General features: G+C 37.5%; 2 protein-coding genes across 3 annotated transcripts in view; both read right to left on the bottom strand.

The window, feature by feature from the left end:
• The window catches only part of schip1 (schwannomin interacting protein 1), a 261,358-nt gene extending 260,243 nt beyond the window's left edge, over nucleotides 1-1,115 (bottom strand). Inside the window, exons 1-2 of the mRNA XM_077540614.1 lie at nucleotides 971-1,115; nucleotides 796-889 (exon numbers count right to left, since the gene is read on the bottom strand). Coding sequence (XP_077396740.1) covers nucleotides 796-889; nucleotides 971-993 — 117 coding nt within the window. The 5' untranslated portion in view covers nucleotides 994-1,115. The remainder of the gene's footprint in view (nucleotides 1-795; nucleotides 890-970) is intronic.
• Nucleotides 1,116-3,355: 2,240 nt separating this feature from the next.
• Nucleotides 3,356-15,977, bottom strand: mfsd1 (major facilitator superfamily domain containing 1). 2 transcript variants are annotated; one of them, XM_077540615.1, is made up of 17 exons: nucleotides 15,767-15,977; nucleotides 15,568-15,620; nucleotides 14,666-14,778; nucleotides 14,509-14,551; nucleotides 14,345-14,412; nucleotides 13,672-13,780; nucleotides 13,472-13,574; nucleotides 12,329-12,427; nucleotides 12,017-12,128; nucleotides 10,135-10,191; nucleotides 8,995-9,151; nucleotides 7,837-7,934; nucleotides 7,643-7,755; nucleotides 7,510-7,557; nucleotides 7,372-7,438; nucleotides 5,181-5,286; nucleotides 3,356-4,260 (listed from the first exon to the last, which is right to left on the bottom strand). In XM_077540615.1, the coding sequence occupies exons 1-17, from the start codon at nucleotides 15,936-15,938 to the stop codon at nucleotides 4,201-4,203; spliced, it is 1,578 nt and encodes a 525-aa protein (XP_077396741.1). In that variant the 5' UTR covers nucleotides 15,939-15,977; the 3' UTR covers nucleotides 3,356-4,200. The 2 variants fall into 2 exon arrangements, with proteins under 2 accessions (XP_077396741.1, XP_077396742.1); XM_077540616.1 differs by lacking the exons at nucleotides 3,356-4,260; nucleotides 5,181-5,286 and adding an exon at nucleotides 5,376-6,132.
• Nucleotides 15,978-17,733: the final 1,756 nt, after the last annotated feature.

Here is a 17,733-nt window from a genome sequence, read left to right as displayed (position 1 = left end):
AATTATTATTTATATCATTGTTATTTTTTAATTCATGTAATTAATTTCTAGAGAAGTACAATTGCTTGTCCATTTCTGTACCAATAATTGTACAATCCAGCGTAAATGTTTTACTATTTTCTAGGGCCCAATTTGGTCCCCATGCAGCCAAAAAAAATAAATAAATAAAATCGCCGTCGCTTGCATCTCTAAACAGCACAACGTTGTACTTTGAGTGTAGTACACCCTGCGATAGATCAAGTAACTATCAGGTGCCTTGAAGGGAAAATTGCTCCCTTTGGTCCAATGAGGCACTTAAAGAACCGCGTCGTCTTCTCTGTAATGTAAAAAAAGAAAAAAAAGACACAATCTTGCTGAAGGAGGACCTTTAAGAGGATTAAAAGGTGTTACCATGGCAGATAAAAATAAATAAATACAGATAAAACCAAATTGAATCCATCCATTTGAACTGGAGGGAGGCGAACACCTCCGCAATTAAAGTTGCATGTCGGCTCGGAGTGAAGCCTGATAATGTTGCGCAAATGGCTCCACTTTACTTCTTCCTTCTCGGCTGCTACGTTTTTATTCCAATCAATGAGCCTCCACGTCGTCTCGTCAACTTCCTGCTCCCGTTTAAAAGCCCAGAAAGTGCATTACATCATTGCTTGTGCCACTCAGAGAGGCTGGAGAGAGCGAGCGAGGAGCAAGAGGACGAGATCCACCCACACAAACATTTTTCTCTGTTGAATCCGACCCACGCTTAAGACTGCTGCTCCAAAAGGGAGGGAAAAAAAATAAATAAATGAAAAATCTTACCTGGTTGTTGATACGCAGGGCAAGGTGCCTCCTTTCCCGCGCCACGCTACTCCCGCCGCCGCGCATCCTCGCCTCCTCTCCCGGATGCATGCCTCTGCAAAGGACGGCGTTTCAAGTTAGCGCTTAGAAGAGCGCAGCAGCGCGAAGAGGGGAAAGCGGCGGGAGTGACACCAACCTGTGAGTGGAGTTCCTCAGCATGGCGCCGTCCCTCTCGCTCGCTCGCTCGCTCGCTGGCAGCCGCTTTCCCCTTCCGTCCGCAGCCAGTCACGGATCAAGTGGACACTTTGAGAAGGGGGGAGCAGCCGGAGAGATGACCTGACTTGGTTCGGAGGGGGTGGGTGGGTAGGTAGGTTGGTGCGGGGGGGTGAGAGTCCTCGCAGCCAATCGGATGCTGACTGTGTGCGCGTGTTTTTTATACAGCGTGTCACCGCATGCATTAGTGCACGCTGACAAGTATGTGCGTTGGAAATGCACCAAAAAAAGTGCGAGATGATATGAAGAGCCAAAAACAAATGTATCCAACTATGTACTATGTTACCAGTTCGGTCAGTGTTTTCCAACGTAAAAAAAATATGATGCTTGCATTTGTTTATTTAATACAGAAGATAATCTTCTTTCACCAATGACTACAAAAATCAGTCAACAATTACTGTTGATGTGCTGTAATCAGAGGATTTGGACAATTTAAAAAAAAACAAAAAAACGATTACTCGATTATTCAAATAGTGGTCGATTAATTTGTTATTGATTACTTGTCGATTAATCGATTAATTTTGACAGCTCTACATTGGATGGCATTCTGCAATACACTGTAGTAGGAAAAAAATAAAAAATAAAAAGAGATCCATCAATCTCAATCAATTTGAATATTGGCGAAAACCTCATTTTTGCAGTTCAATTCAAAATTGAAAGTCATTATCCAGATTCACTAAACACAGAGGAAAATACATTTAAGAAGGCCAATTCCTACTTAATCTTTATATTAACATTTAACATCTAATTTATTGAGATGGTGAATTTTGGAATTCTATTAGCTGGAATATAATCAAATATATACTACAGAAATGAGCTGCTTTTTGACTTAAACTACTGATGTTGACTTTTATATAATTCTTATTTATCGAGATGCCAGTTTATTTGCCTTAACTTTATTATTCTCCACTTTAGACTACATTTCCAACATGATATTTTGGACTATATTTGTGTTTTAATGTTCCTAAATGCCTTAAAAGTGTGATGAAAAGTAAAATAAAGTTAACTCAATCACTCTTTTCCTAGACACAAAGGAAGAGGGAACAGTTTGTAGAGCAAAACTGTCACCTACTTGTGTTTTAGCACATTTTCATTAAAACGGAAGCCAACCCCCAAAAAATGTCCTTAAAATAAGACGTTCTATGCAGCTCCACTAGTCGAAACACGGCATTCTGATTAATATTGTGATTATGAAATATAAATAAAGCAGCGAAATCCACGTTTTTATCCATCTCAGGGGGCGGCCATCTTGCTACTTGCTGTCAACTGAAAATGACATCACAGGTGGTAACCAATCACGGCTCAGCTTGCAAGCATCACATGACCAAAGTTTTTTTTTTTTTTTTCTGCTTTTGTGAATGATGAAATGAAAATGACATTTTGTGGTGAATTTCTCGGTATTATCGCATGTGACCTGACTGACCTTGTTAAATGGACCTTTGACTCATTGGAAATGAAATAAATTGTTGGCTCGTTAAGATTTGCGCTTGAGTGCCGCTACTCTTCCTCAACTTCTGAGGTTCCACATTATTACAGTATGCACGTTTTGACTCAGGACAATTAACCCCACCGTCCCCCAAGAGAACTGCTGCATTACCTTTAGCGTAGCTAAAGCGTAGCTCATTCGGGTAATTTAGGGACACGTTATATTGTGGGTAAGAAAAACACTGAACTCACTGGCAGCCATTTTGACTGAAGCAACCCCTTTTGCTGTTTTACTGGATTTTGACTGATTTTGCAAGGCCCAAAAAATAATGTGTTCTATTGCTATAACAAAATGTGGAACCAACCAAAAGAAAGATTAGAGTCTCTTCATTCATCAGAAAAAAAAAAAAAATTATACTTGTATCTGTTTCCATTTTGCAGCAATTAGCATTAGAACCTAGCTACGGTAAATGTAATCATTATTCACAAATCTGTTTAAAACTGTGGGGGAAAACAGCTGGTTTTAACATGGCCTTGGTTGATCTCTTATACTCTGCTGCCACTTGCTGGCTGTTTTTGGAATAGCTACCATGACTTCAACCCTTCTCTTCAATACAGAAGCTGCATCAAATAAAAAAATAAATATATACGTCTGTAGGACACTGATAATATTTCAAATAAAACGTGTTTATACGTTTTTGGGTGCAAATGAGTTAAGGAGCCTTGACTTGGACTTGCAACATTTTAATTGCTCGTGACTTTGTACCGATAATTCAGTCAATCCAATTTGTTTTGGGGAATCGCATAAGGGTGTAAAAAAAAATGGCTGCAAAACATTTGTTTCTTCAGTCATGGAAAGAAATACCCTTTAAAAAAAAAAAACTTCCACTGCTCACAATTTTTTATTTTGCTCTGAAGCAGCAATAACAATCACAGGAAGGACAAGCAAGCATGATCCTGTCACTTTGGGGTGTTGATACTCTGGCGATACCCTTAAAAGTACACTTTTGTACACTTTTAAACGTCCCTGGAAAAGGTACATCGTACTGCGGGAACATTGGGGCCTTCGGGGACACTCAATTGGCCGCAGCAAACTTTCAGGAAGTATCAATAACTAACTCAAAGTTGGTTTAATTTTTGGTGAAAATACGGCTTTAGTGTCCAATACGTCATCTTGAGAGTTACATTAGTGTTGATCACTCCTTGAGGAGAGCAAATTGATTTCTCCCGTACCCCCGTTTCTGATGAGTGCAGGAATAACTCCAGTCCACACTCCAAACTGTTAACAAATCGGTTTTAATAACTCTTTATTTTATAGGTATTAGTTAATATTCAACAGGTCTGACTCATCCTATTTAGCACGTAGGAGTTAAGTAATTTAACGCATGCTATAAAACAACTGCAGGGATGGTAAAAAGTGGCAAATGTGCTGAGTAGCGTTTGGACAATTCACACGACTGTGAATGAAAATAAACAAAACAACGTGAGCACTGAAAATGGAAGTTTGATCTCAACTTAGCCCTTTGAGTGCAACTGAGGTTGTACTGGTTGTTAACTTTTTTTTTTTAAATAAAAGACACCAAGTGGCTTGAAAGTAGCTTGAAGGTACACACGTGATGTCTACAAGTTCCGAAGGTGGTCAACACTCCCTCTCCCATTTCTTATCGTCATGGCATTACTTGTGGTTGCGGCATCGCGAAAGGAGCGCAGCGGGCCGAGTGAAGGGCATCACTTGAGAAGGCTCCTGTGGGCAAGCGATGACAGATGGCTGGAACAGTGGCCTGGCAACTGAGAGAAGAAAGGAAAAAAAAAAGAGCAGGAAAAGACCTCATTTGGGAGCGGAGGAGCTGGTAATGGATAAACAAAATACATCAGCGGGGCATTCAAATCAATCCTTCTGGCTTCACCATCAAGACCTGAAGGAGCACATTAAGAGGCCGAATGAATTACGGACGGCCAAAGCCCAAACGCAAGTCCAATGAACATTTTTTTGAACAAATATGCCTCTAAAGGAGTGGTTCTAACATTGGTGGAGGAACTGAACCGCACCAGTTTTCTTTGCACATTCACCAAGACCCTCCCTTATTAGGGGAAAAAATAAAAAATAAATAAATAAATAAATAATATATATATATATATATATATATATATATATATATATATATATATATGTATATCACCGTATCAATAACATATGTGGGAATGCTTCAGCATTCCCACGTATGTTATTGTGATTTTTATTCTCCACACTTTTTTTGCCGCGTAACAACTCCCACATAATACTTCAAATTTATACTGTTAAAAATTCAACTAGCTTCAAAAATTCACGCCACCCGGGACGTATATCGTCTGATTCCAGGTTACTTATAGTATTTGCTAAATTTAACGTTTAATGTCAACTTCTTCCCATTCATTTTCAATGGGACAGACAGTGAACTTTTTCTAAGTATCACTTTCCACGCCCACTTCCGTACATATTCTGATACTGCTTGGTGGCACAGTTGGTAAAGTGCATTGTCCAGTAATCAAGGGGTCATAATTTTTCACTCAATTTACTTCATAAGCATTCCATATGCATTCAAATCATAGCATTCAGCTATTAGCGTTCAGCTTTCAGCATTCCCACGCAATTTCTCCAGAAATTGCACTTAGTCTAATTATAATAAATGGCATTGCGTCTACTCAGTGGTTAATTGTGTGCATGATACCTGTGCGCCAAGCTTGGAGAGATAGCGGTTGCGCAATCCAAACGCAGACATTGGTGACAGTCGAGCCAAGTCGCCTTCTGTCAGCTGACTGGCCCGCCGCATGTTCCTACAACCAATCACAAAGTGAAGACATTCAGCAGATCCACAAACGCAAACAACCTCACACGCCCTCCGTGGAGAATAAAATAAAAACCGTGATCAGAGAGTTGTTTATTCAAAAAAATTGTACTTGGTTTAACAAAACCAATTGATGATTGTTCAAGTGGTTTGCAGAACTTTGGATAGTACTACGGTACTTGCTGTAGTGCATCAATCATTTTCACATGAAATCATTTGTTTCATTGTGCTCACTACTTGAACTTAATGAATAAACTGTCCTCAAAAGAACATATTAATAATATTTCTTAAAAATAGAAAATATCATTCAGTGGTTATAAATGAAAAAAAAAAATGGTACTAATGACGATGAAGACTCCAATTAAAGAGCAATGCCCGTTTAAAGCAGTTACCATTGCCATTCCATAGTGTGGATGATTAAAATATCAAGTCCATCTGGTCCCTTGGAGAGAATCCAGGATTTTTTTCCCCCCATAAATGATATGTACAAAAGACAGCGTAAAATTAAAATGCACTTTAAAAAATGACTCTACACAGGATAATGAGGTTTGAAAGGCTGCTCGCCGTTCCAGTACTGAAAAGGCTTTCAAATGTTCAATTTCTTCTTAAACAGAAGAAGAAAAAAAAAAAAAAAGTGAGATGTTACATCCAGATATTCAGTAACTTGTGGTGGGGATGCGCCACAGATGGCAGCACTGGGCAGAGTTACAATTCCCGCAGTCCGGCCCCTCAACGGCCCATGACTGACAGCTGAAGGGGTGGACGGTGCGGCTTGCTGCCTCTGTACAACCCAGGACCGTGAGCGATCACTCATCCTCATCATCATCATCATCATCTGGAAAATAGCAATTACAGCAGGGAGAAGCATTAGTCAGACATACAGTGGAAGGCAACAAAGATAAACAGATGTGACCTCGTTTCCACCACTGAATTAGGGATGTAACGATAACGACAATATCGTGATATTGCGATATGAAAACTCCCATGATATATATCATTGTCGTCATGTCACAATATTAAAAACGATATTGCGATATTAAAACTCCCATGATATATATCATCGTCATCATGTCACAATATTAAAAGTCAGGATGGTTTCCATTTGTGCAGTTCTAGCACCCTCTGGTGGCTAGTTTGCTAGAGCAGTTTCATTTTCACAAGGCATGTTTTGGCCCTTATATGTTTAATATGCAATATTTAGTGTTATTAGAGATTGTATGTTGTTTATATGTATTGCTGTAATGTACAAAAACACAATATTGTGTTTTTTTATTTTTTTTTGTTTTTTTAGTATGAGATCTTTGTTAATATCGTGACTTTTTTTGTATCGCCACCTCACCACAATATTGTGATAATTATCATATTGTAGGGCTGCACAATATTGGAAAATCATGCGATATTTAACATGTACCTAAAGAAATGATTTTTTTTTATTATCTAATGAAAGAATTACATTTTTTTCATGCAGTAAAATAAGCAAACTCAATATATTCTTAATTAATTGTAATTACCTCTTGATAATGTTCAATTATTGGATGGAGGTGCATATTTTAGTTTGCGACTGACTGGTAAAATTCAAATAAAAGCATAAAATTCCATATGAAACTTAATGCATGTCTTTGCAATATGCATATTGCATGGGCCTATATCACGATGTCAATATTTTTTCGGTATATTGTGCAGCCCAATTGGATATCATTACATCCCTAATGTGAACACACCGTGTAAAAATGAAAACAGAAAGTAAAATGTGGCCCACCAAAACAATTAGTGTAATAGTATATCAACAAGTGGAAAGTACTGAAAGGTTTCCTCCATCATGTCTAACATTGACATACAGCAGATGAGATCTCATTGCGCTTGTGTACCTAATGAAGCGGCTGGAGAGGGTTAGACATACCAGCAGACAAAATAGTCGATTCAGCTCAGGGTAAAAATGTGCAGAGCGACTCTCCGAACAAATATGTGTGCGCCACTTGATTAGACGAGTGGGTTGTTCATTACGTTTCTAAGACGCCTGCGAGTGGGCGGGAAAGCGGCGGCGGCGCTCGGGTGAAGAGCGGCAGCTACTCACTCAGCATCTGAAGTGGCTTCTTTCAGGAGTTTGGCTCTGGCTGCAGCTGACCGGTTCAAATCTCCTCCTGGTGGGAGAGGAACACGAGGGGGGGGGTCGAAGGGCTTCTACACCAGCACGGAGAAGATATTCTCTTACCTCTTAGATAATCCACTAAGTAAAGCATCACCACCGCCATCAATGCAACTGCAAGACGAGAGAGCATAAATGTGGGAAAAATCCCCCCCCCCCCAAAAAAAAGACTGTCAATCATGAAAAGAAAAATACTTACTGCAGATGCAGGCACAGAAAAAGACTTGCAGAAACAAGTATCCCCTGGTGTCGAGGATGGCTCCTGCTGCCATGGCGATGAGAGCTAATCCCAGGTTTTGGATGGACTGCATGCTATAAGGGAGAAACATAGTCATCAATGAAACACAAGAAGCAACTGTTCATTAGAGGGAAAATAAATCGAAGCGTTCGTACAAGCCATAAGCGGTCCCCAGCTGGTGATCCGGTACCACAAAGGCCACCATGGGCCACAGTGCGCATGCCAGGAGGGAATAGGACAAGCCCATCAGTGACTGGAAGACACAAAGAAGTGACGTTATGTACTTTACAAGAAGAAGATGATAAACATAAAATTGTTCCCTCAATTATCGCGAGTTCATCTTTCGCGGCCTCGCTGTTTCGTGGATTTTTTTACAGCTTGCTTTTTTTTTTCTATGTGCTTTTTGGTTTGTAATTTTTTTATTTTTTTTTGGGGGGGGGATTTGCGCGGCTGTATCTCTCGAACCCTACATCCGACCAGAGACATCCGGGGCATCTGCGAATTCGTCTCGACGATGTCTCTCCTGTCGCACCATGGCATGCATTCCAGAGATAGAAAATATATACTGTGCTGTATGACGAATAAATTAAAAAAACAAACAAACAAAAAAACATACTTTTAATGGAATAAAAATGACTGTAAATAAAAAAAAACTAACATAAATGATGAATGAAAAAGCATTCATAATAAATTAAAAATCATACCAAAATGAAAAAACATATAATAAATGGAAAAAAAAGCATTCTGTGCTGTATTAATAAGTAAATTAAAAAAATGTAATGGAAAAAAAATGACTGCAAATGAAAAAAAAAACAAATGATAAATGAAAAAGCATTCATAATAAATTAAAAATTATACCAAAGCGAAAAAACATAATAAATGAAAAAAATATATACTGTGCTGTATTAATAAGTAAATTAAAAACAAAACAAAACAAAACGTACTTTTAAAGTAAAAAAATGACTGTAAATGAAAAAAGAACATATGAATGAAATAGCATTTATAACAAAGTAAAAATCAGATAAAAATGGAAAAAACATAAGAAACAAAAAATATATATTATTAACAGGATTTTTTTTATTTTTTATTTTTTTAAATTAACGCGGATTTCCATTATCACAGGTGGTTTTTGGAACATAATACCCGCGATAAACAAGGGAGCACTGTATTAAAAAAAGAACCAAAAAAAAAAAATTGGTAATGTAAAAACAAAACAAACAAAAAAAAACTAGCATGAGCCGAATTTAATTTTCCATGGTGCATTACAGCATTAATGAAAGCATTAGTGTCAGAAACGGAATTTGACAGGTTACCATGGCGATCCAGGGGTTCCAGAAGGTAAAGGCCAGCATCATGTGAGCGGCGAGCGTGGCGCACACGGCGCACATCACCCAAATCACGTTCCTCCCCGTCTTATCAACCACAAACCCCAAAACGGGAGACGCCGGCGCCGAGATGACGTAAACGATGCTGAGGAGAAAGCCACAAGGTGATGGATTACACTATTTAAAAATGAATAGAAAGACACTGATTTTTTAACACTTAGAGGTAAAAAAAAAAAAAAAAAAAACACTCATTAATTTCATGCAATATATGGCGCCGATCCAAATCCAGAACAAAGTAATTTCCAGAAAGGCACAATAACCACAATGGTGAATTGATTAGACAAGAAAGATACTAAGATACTAAAGGGATACCAAAGGACAGAGTGACGTAGAGCAACTCCTGTTAAAGAAAAAAAAAATGTCCAAATGCATGTCAACAAAGGGTGAAAAGAAAAGAAACATTTTGAATGTACCTGTATAAAATAAAAAATGTTTTTGTTTTTTTTTAAAACAGCCTCTGTATAAAAAAATTTTTTTTAAATCTAACAAAAAAAAAATAAAAAAGATTTGTAGAAAATTAAAGTACGTTTTAAACTGTTACCCTGCCGCGGGCTGGAGAAGAAAAGGCTGTTAGAAACATCTCTGAAATTCTTTTTTTTTTTAAATAATTTAAAGAATTTTTAAAAAGATTACAGTAGCTGTTGACAAAAAAAAGTAACAGTAAAAGTAAACAAATGAGTTTTGCAAAGTAAAATGCGCAGAGAAAGAATTACACTAATTGTCAGATGAAGGGGAACATAATATGCCTGTGAAGCAAGACAATATGTGGAGGAACTCAATGCGTGGGTGCATTAACAACACAACATAATAATAATAATGTAATAATAATAAAACATGGATGTTATGTACAAAAGCAAAATATTGTGTTTTTTTTATTTTAGTATGAGCTCATTTGTTTTTACAATATTGTGACCTTTTTAAATATCGCCAACCTCCCCACAATATCGTGATAATTATCGTATTGTGAGCTTCATATCGTGATAATATCGTATCGTGACATTTGGATATCGTTACATCCCTAGTTAACATTTCCTCAGCAAGCCATGAATTGCATCTGATGTGAATTACCTGTTGACCGCTCTCGCTTGAGCAGGGGAAAAGTTGAACTTCTCGATGAAAAAGACCCTGAAGACAAAAGAGGTTAAGATGACGACGTTGCTCAGCACTTGCACTTTTGGCTATTTGTACGACAACATACACAACCGCTTGCTTTTGGGAGCACAGTGCAGTGGAGGGGAGCAGTTGTGTCAGCCGCTAAGTGATTTGAGAGCATCTTCCGACTTGCGACGACGTCAATTGATTTGCCTCACCGCCGAGCCATTTTCAAAAGCACTTTCCATTTCTGACCCCCCTCCCCCCTCACCTCCACTCCTCCATGACTTGATAATAATACAGCATTGTGCCACTAAAACTTACTGCAGACATGGACGTTGCGCTCATCTCACGAGGCTCTCTATTTTACTCCTAGCGTGCCCTTCAAAACATAATGACGTCTTGTTTAGGAGTTGAATTCTCTTCCTCGTTCACTCAAGGACGATAAATATGTTTTCGGCAGATGCCTACGTGGTCCCCATAAGAAACGATTAGTGTAAATTATATGCATTGTTATAGCGTCTGTAAACTTAATAACAACTCTAATGAGACATAAAATGGTCTCATTCAAAATGCAGTCGCACATTTCCTAAGACAAGCTCACAAGCTCTCCTATAGCTAGAGAAGAGTGGAAATAATAGACACTGCACTTTATGTTTCTTCCTAGTTCAATGCCATCACGCCAACTTATTATTTTACATGAAGTGGTGCCTATTAGACTGTTGGAAAATTATTTCTGAAAATCTTTCGAGGCAGATTTTGCGTAAACTTTTTTTGTAATCCAATTATTTGAGTGATTTGATTATCACTTGGCATGTTAATACACATATTAGAACAATTTCAGTGAATTCAGAACAGTGATAATTTCATCGACAAAAAATGTTCATCATCATGTCCGTCACAAACAATTTTTTTCAGACCGAAATGAAACGAAAATTAAAATAGAAGCCCATCATTGAGACGAAAACGATAACTAAATTTGACTAACAATTTCGTCAATGACTAAAACGAAAATGAAAATAGCACACAGTGACGAAAATTCACACAATCCAATCAGAAGGAATAAAATGCGAGGTTGGAGAAAAGAACTACAGTTACAAATAGTTGTGTGATCATTTTCTGTATAAAAGTTGAAATGTATGCTGAAGTAAAATACCAACTAAACTGTCAATTTAGTCAACTAAAATTGCTCTTTATTTTTGTCGACTAAAATTTGATTAAAACTCAAATAAAATCAGATGACTAAATTATGACTAAAACTAATTCATTTTAGTCCAAAGACAAACTAAAACTAGGTTAAAATTTCTTGTCAAAATTAACACTGGTTCAGAGATGATAAAAACCTCTTAAAAAGACACACACACATTAAAATAATGTAACGATAACGACAATATCATGATATCGCAATATTAAAACTGCCACAATATATTGCCGTCGTCATGTCACGGAATTAAAAGCAGCACATCTGTCAAAAGTCAGGTCGATTTCCATTTGTGCAATTCTAGCACCCTCTAGTGGCTAGTTTTTCAGTGCAGTTTCATTTTCATAAGGCATGTTTTGGCCCTTTTATGTTTTATACGCAATATTAAGTGTTATTAGAGATTGTAGGTTGTTTATATGTATGTAATGTATAATAATTATATATATATATATATAATAATTTTTCCTAGTAGGAGATTATTTATATATTATTTACAATAACAAATACAATATTGTGACCTTTTTTGTATCGCCAACCTCCAAACAATATTGTGATAATTAGCATATCGTGACCTTCACATCGTGATAATTATCGTATGGTGACATTTGGATATCGTTACATCCCTACTGGTTGCTTGGGTGCTTGTGTAATACTCACTGTCCCAGTCCAATAAAAGGGAAGATGGCCACATAGTAGCTCACGCAAACGATGAAGATGATCCACAGGGGCAAGGGGAAGTCCTTCACGTCAGTCAGCTGAATCACATCGCCTGACAGTCAAGATGCAAACATGCATTGAAGCAGGAATTAATTTAATAAAAACAAAAAGACACAATTAAGTCAGAGCAGCATTTCTTACGGCACATATTTATGAAGTTAAAGATATTGTAACTTAAGAAGTGTAATGTAAATCTGTTACTACTAGGGGTCAAAAAGGGGGCATGAACAGAACCTAGTCAGAATACTTTACCCGTTTTCCCCTGCTCCTTCTTGAGGATTTTCTCCGCTCGTTTGTCGAGGAATGCCAGCACCAGAGCGCAGATTAACGAGAAAATGCAGGTTGCAGCGGCTGAGGAGTGAAAAATAGAATTAAGCTCGAATATGGTAATTGATGCAAATATTGTTGAAAAAAAAAAAAAAAAAGTTTGTTTTTGAACAATATTTTATTTAAATTAGGGGTGTCAAGCGATTAAAAGTGGACTGGAATTCCCCCAGTACAGGCTTTCCAAGTAAGGAGTGGTCATTAACTCTTTGACCGCCAAAAACGTATTCTAAAATCTTAATGAATGCCGCCAAAAACGTTAATTTACGTTTATTACGTTTTTGTTTTTTCTCTTAATGGACAGCACAATGTCTTGTGCAGCGCTGCCTTGTCACTAACAAAAAATATTAGTGTCAAAGTCACTGTTGTGCAAAATAAATGTATCTGTTCACAAAAAGCTTGTTTTTCTCTTTATATTTTTGTATTTTCGCTTATGTCACTCAAATGACCTAATTTCAAATGGTGATTACTAAAGAACGGAATAAAGTAGAAACATTTTTTTTTTTCTCATGGAAGAATGGAATCCAATCTTTCAGATGGTATCCAGCATATTGATGTCGTCATACCGTACAACATTCTGTTTGCTTTAAAAGATGAGTGAAAATGCTCCAAATCGGCTGGCACCGTTCGGGGTTTTTTGGATAACGTTTAGCAGTAAAAGAGTTAAAAAAATAAATAAATAAAAAAACAGTAGCGTTAAAGGAACTTTAAGTTAACTCAAAATTAACGCACAAATTTTGGCACCACTAATTTAAACAAAAACACATTGTCACCACAAGTGCGCAACATGACATCATGAAACCCAAAGAATAAATCAACAAAACCTGGCAAAGTTGCTGAGTAAGTCGTAATTTCCTTGACACACGTGTTTCTAAAAGCTGATGCGTTAAAAATAAGTAGAAGTGACACTTCCTCTGACTCGTCATTCACACGAGCTGCCTTGTTGCGCTTTCACTTCTCCTTCTAATCTGTTAGGTGAGATTTTGAAATGCAACCGCGGAAGGCTCGAGTAACTCCAGGCAAGACGTCACCCAATCCTGAATGTTGCTCCATTTCACTTTGCTACTTTACCTATCATGAGCGAGCAGCCTAGCGTGACGTGACCGGGAGCGCCGACCAGGACGGATACTTTGCTGTACACCCAGCCCATGATGTTCATGTTCACCGTGCTGCCCTGTAGAGCAGCGGGAGTGTACGCATTCACGTATCAACGAGCTGCTTCTGAACACTAGTTGGGCAGAAGTCATGTTTTTTTTGTTTTGTTGTTTTACCAAGCGGGCCATGCTCAGCTGAAGACCAAACACCAGGTTGAGCTCCTTCCCTTTAAACCAGTTGACGGCGTACGTGTTCTGGGCCACAGCCAGCGACTCGCCTCCAATTCTATTCACAACAACACAGCATAAAAAAAAATAAAAATAGACACATTAAACACAAGTTATAATCACAATCATAACTCACTTAAACCGTGATCCCTCTATACAAGAAATATATACATCTGTAATACAACACTTTTCTTGAAAGCATGAAATAACCACATTTTATAGGGTACTGCATAGCCGAAAGCAGGTGGCAGCAGAGTATAAGAGATCAATCACCGGGGCCATGATGAAAACAAGCCGATTCCTCACAATTCTAAGCAGATTTGTGAATAGTGATGAAACTTAGCTATATTCTAATGCTAATTGCTGCAAAACGGAAACAGAAACAAACTTTTTATCCTGATGAAAGAAGAGACTCTTTGAGAATCTTTGTTTTGGTAGGTTCCATGTTTTTTAGGGCAATAGAACACATTATTCTGTGACCTTGTAAAACCAATCAAGACCCAGTAAAACAGCCGGGAGCGAAGGGTATTGCTTCAGTCAAAATGGCTGCCAGTTAATGAGTTAATAGTACAGTATATTCTTCTAATGCGTTGGTTTTCTGACAAAGTATCACATTGCTCACCCAAATATAAAGCGTCCAATTTCCATCAACCAAAAATAATTCAGCAACGCTCCGGTGGCAAATATGATCTGCATGGGTGCGGAAAAAAGACAACATTAAAATCAAATTCGATAATTTTTTATTTTTTTTATAAGAATAAAAACTAGAACATAAAACAAACCTACCTGCCCAACACAAACGAACAGGGAAAAGATGATGGTTCCCAGCCTAATAAGAAAAAAAACAAAAAACAGGAAATCATGTGGAAATACAAGTATGTTTTGTTTTTTTCACATTTGCATGTCATATAGCTGGAAGCAACGTATTAAATGCTGACATTACCTGATGCCAAAGACTCTGTCAATGAGGAATCCTCCAAAGAAGCAGAGGATGACATTTGGCCACGAGTACCAGGCATACAGCTGCATGAACCTGGCCGTGTTCAGGTTCAAATCCTTCACAAAAACACAAGTTGGTTGCATTTGGTCAACTATAACTAGACACAACAAGAGAAATAAAAATAAAATACAACTTTTGTGATACTGATTTTTCACATTTATCGCTTGGGACAATTTTTCATGCGGCTTGTGCTGTGCAAGAGTCATTTTCACCGATGTGCACTGCCGGCACCGACAAAAAATCCACAAAAACAAAGGTGTTATTGGTATGTTAATTAAAAAAAAAAAAAAAAAAAGCACAGTGGGGGTTAGAATGTTGTCTTTCAATAAAAACAAGGTTGAACTTTGTGGCCATGTGTGATCGGCGCAAACACAACACATGATGTCAGTTGCTTATTTTGTCAGTTGCTTCCGGTCTTGAAAAGATACAAAAACACATACATTGATTTGTCCAGGTTATAGGTCACATTAGAGGTGGGGTGGAGGGGTTGGGTGTAAATGATTTATTTTTCTTCATTATTTTTATGTCACAAAAACCTGACACAAACAGGGATGTATAGATTTATTTATTTTTATTTACAGTATCTTTATGACAGTTTTCTTCTCCTCACTCCCTTTTGGGCAAAATCCTACTCCTTTTTTTTCTTTTTTTTCCCTGTCACATATGTTGTTGATATTATGAAACTACAGTATGAATTGTTTCTCTTGTGTTCAATTATTATAAGTTGTTGCTATATTGTTGTGGTTATACTTTAAACAGGGTTTACTGGAGGCATGTGACATAGATGCAGTTTAAAAAAAATGCTCTTATATTGTCATTTTACAACATCAAATATGATAATTTACCTGGGTGACTTGAGTCTGAAGAGAAGCAGGGTTATCATAACAGAAGTAGCTTCCTGGAATAAAATAACACCACAACAAAATAATTGAAACTTTTCACGTGACATTATAGATTTAGATGAAGCTCAAGGTTCTGTCACGTAAACAACAACAGTTTAAAAGTAAACCCAGATACTCCACGCTGGCGCCTTTTCGTGCTTACCGAAACCGAGGAAACACATAAAAACCAGGACAACGACCCGGTGTAAGACGTGCGCCGGGTCGCAGATGGCGGGAAGCGGTGTGCCGGCACGGCCGCCGCTTTCCTCTCCGCCGGACACGGAGTCATCATCCGCGGCTTCTGCCACCAGCTGTTCCTGCTCGATGTCCGCCATGTTTGGGATATGCGGAGGAAAAGTTGACGGAAGTGAAAAAGAGGCAGGCGCCAAATCACGTGACTTGACTCGTTTTAGTCACGTGACTGCGCGAGACGGTCGGAAACCCGGAAATGATGAAAGTGAAACGGGAAAGTTGATTTGGATTTCAGCTAAGTACAAAAAAGAGAGATGTTTCAACTCACTGTTTGTTGTTATGTGTAAAATAAGTTGAAATGTCTAAAAATAAAAAAATAAATAGATGCAATATGGTAGATGCAATTAAACAGACTAGACAAATTTAGACAAATCATCATTGTATGGGGCCCACAAAAAGCAAATTGTCCAATTTCATTCTGACAAAAAATCTCAGAAATTCTAAACCTTTAACAGCCAGCCTTGTTTTTCATGGGGTGATGCCACCAAATGAGACAAAAATGGATGAAAAGTAGAAATGATCATACATGTAATCGGTTAATTAATTAAAGAAGACAAACGTAATAATGAGTTGCATATTAGGACAGGGCATAGTGCACCGTATTTCATGGGGCGAGAACATGCATGAAACAACCATTGTAAACCCCTGGAAATTATAAATACATATATATATATATATATATATATATATATATATATATATATATATATATATATATATATATATATATATATATATATATATATATATATATATATATATTTATATATATATATATATATAATGGTGCATAGGCTATATGATGTTTGATGACACTAACGAATGAGAAAGACTATGAGAATGGAGGGGAAAAAAACTTGCAACCAGAATCATACATAGAATTAGGCAGGTAAATATAATACCATCCATAAACAAAATTAAATAAGACAAACATGAGAATATACAAGGACAGTAAATGTGTCTAAATTTTTAATGGGATGATACCACCGAATGAGAAATTAATGGATGAAAGCGGCAAATAATTACAAATTACAAATAATCATTCACTGATTCAATTGAATTCAATAATTATATATTTAAAAAAAATAGGTGACATATAAGGACAGGAGGCATTTGTGTGTATTTATTTTATTTTTTATTGCACAATACTGCCAAATAAGACAACTGGGGTAAAAGTATTAGCAAGGCACTTTGAGGAAATGTTGCTCCCTAGTGGTGAATTTGACGAGGGTCGATTTACAGTATTCGGCAGGAAGGAACGTCTCTTTCTTGTATATGTACAGTATAGCAGCACCGAAGGATTTAAGGAGATAAGTACCCCTAAATGGGACATGAGTTTAAAAAAAAAAAAAAAAAAAAACTTTTCAAATTGACTCTTCCCTGACCCCGACCTGCGTCCGTGCATGCGGTGCCAAGCAACACTATCTACAGAGTTGATTTAATTTCCATCAATGTCATTTGGAATTTCTCATAAGTCACCGCCGCGGCTGTCAGAGGATTTAATCGGTGGCTGACAAACGGCCTTTCTTCTGGCTCCGGCCACGGCGAACGGCTCGTTAATTTCCTGACCAAATATCAGCCTCTGCAGTCAAGCCAATACGTGGTGGGATGGAGGAAGGATCATTATTCACGATTACATTCATCAAATCTGCATGCAGATGTGATTGTAAATCAGGTGAAAGGTCATGTTAATCTCTTCACAAGTAGTTTCAGGAATGTCCTAAAACTATATGGACAAAGTAAGTGCATACATGCAAAATTTGTGCACTTAAGTGTCATTTGGTACATTTTCTTTCTCACAAAAATCAACTCAGACTTCATTTTAATATCATTGACATACTATGTTTGAGCTGCATATCATTCCAAATACGTAAAAAA

Source organism: Festucalex cinctus, chromosome 13, assembly GCF_051991245.1.
Source record: "Festucalex cinctus isolate MCC-2025b chromosome 13, RoL_Fcin_1.0, whole genome shotgun sequence".
Taxonomy (NCBI): Eukaryota; Metazoa; Chordata; class Actinopteri; order Syngnathiformes; family Syngnathidae; genus Festucalex; species Festucalex cinctus.
The sequence above is the reverse complement of the archived record's forward strand: the minus strand, read 5'-3'. Positions and strand labels throughout refer to the sequence as shown.

Excerpts from the sequence above, each read along its gene's own strand:
- mfsd1 (XM_077540615.1), bottom strand. The coding sequence starts at position 15,938 with ATGGCGGACATCGAGCAGGAACAGCTGGTGGCAGAAGCCGCGGATGAT. Across the intron at positions 15,621-15,766 it reads TATGTGTTTCCTCGGTTTCG|GAAGCTACTTCTGTTATGAT; the intron begins GTAAGCACGAAA and ends ATTTTATTCCAG. Across the intron at positions 7,558-7,642 it reads TTTCTGTGCCTGCATCTGCA|TTGCATTGATGGCGGTGGTG; the intron begins GTAAGTATTTTT and ends CTCGTCTTGCAG.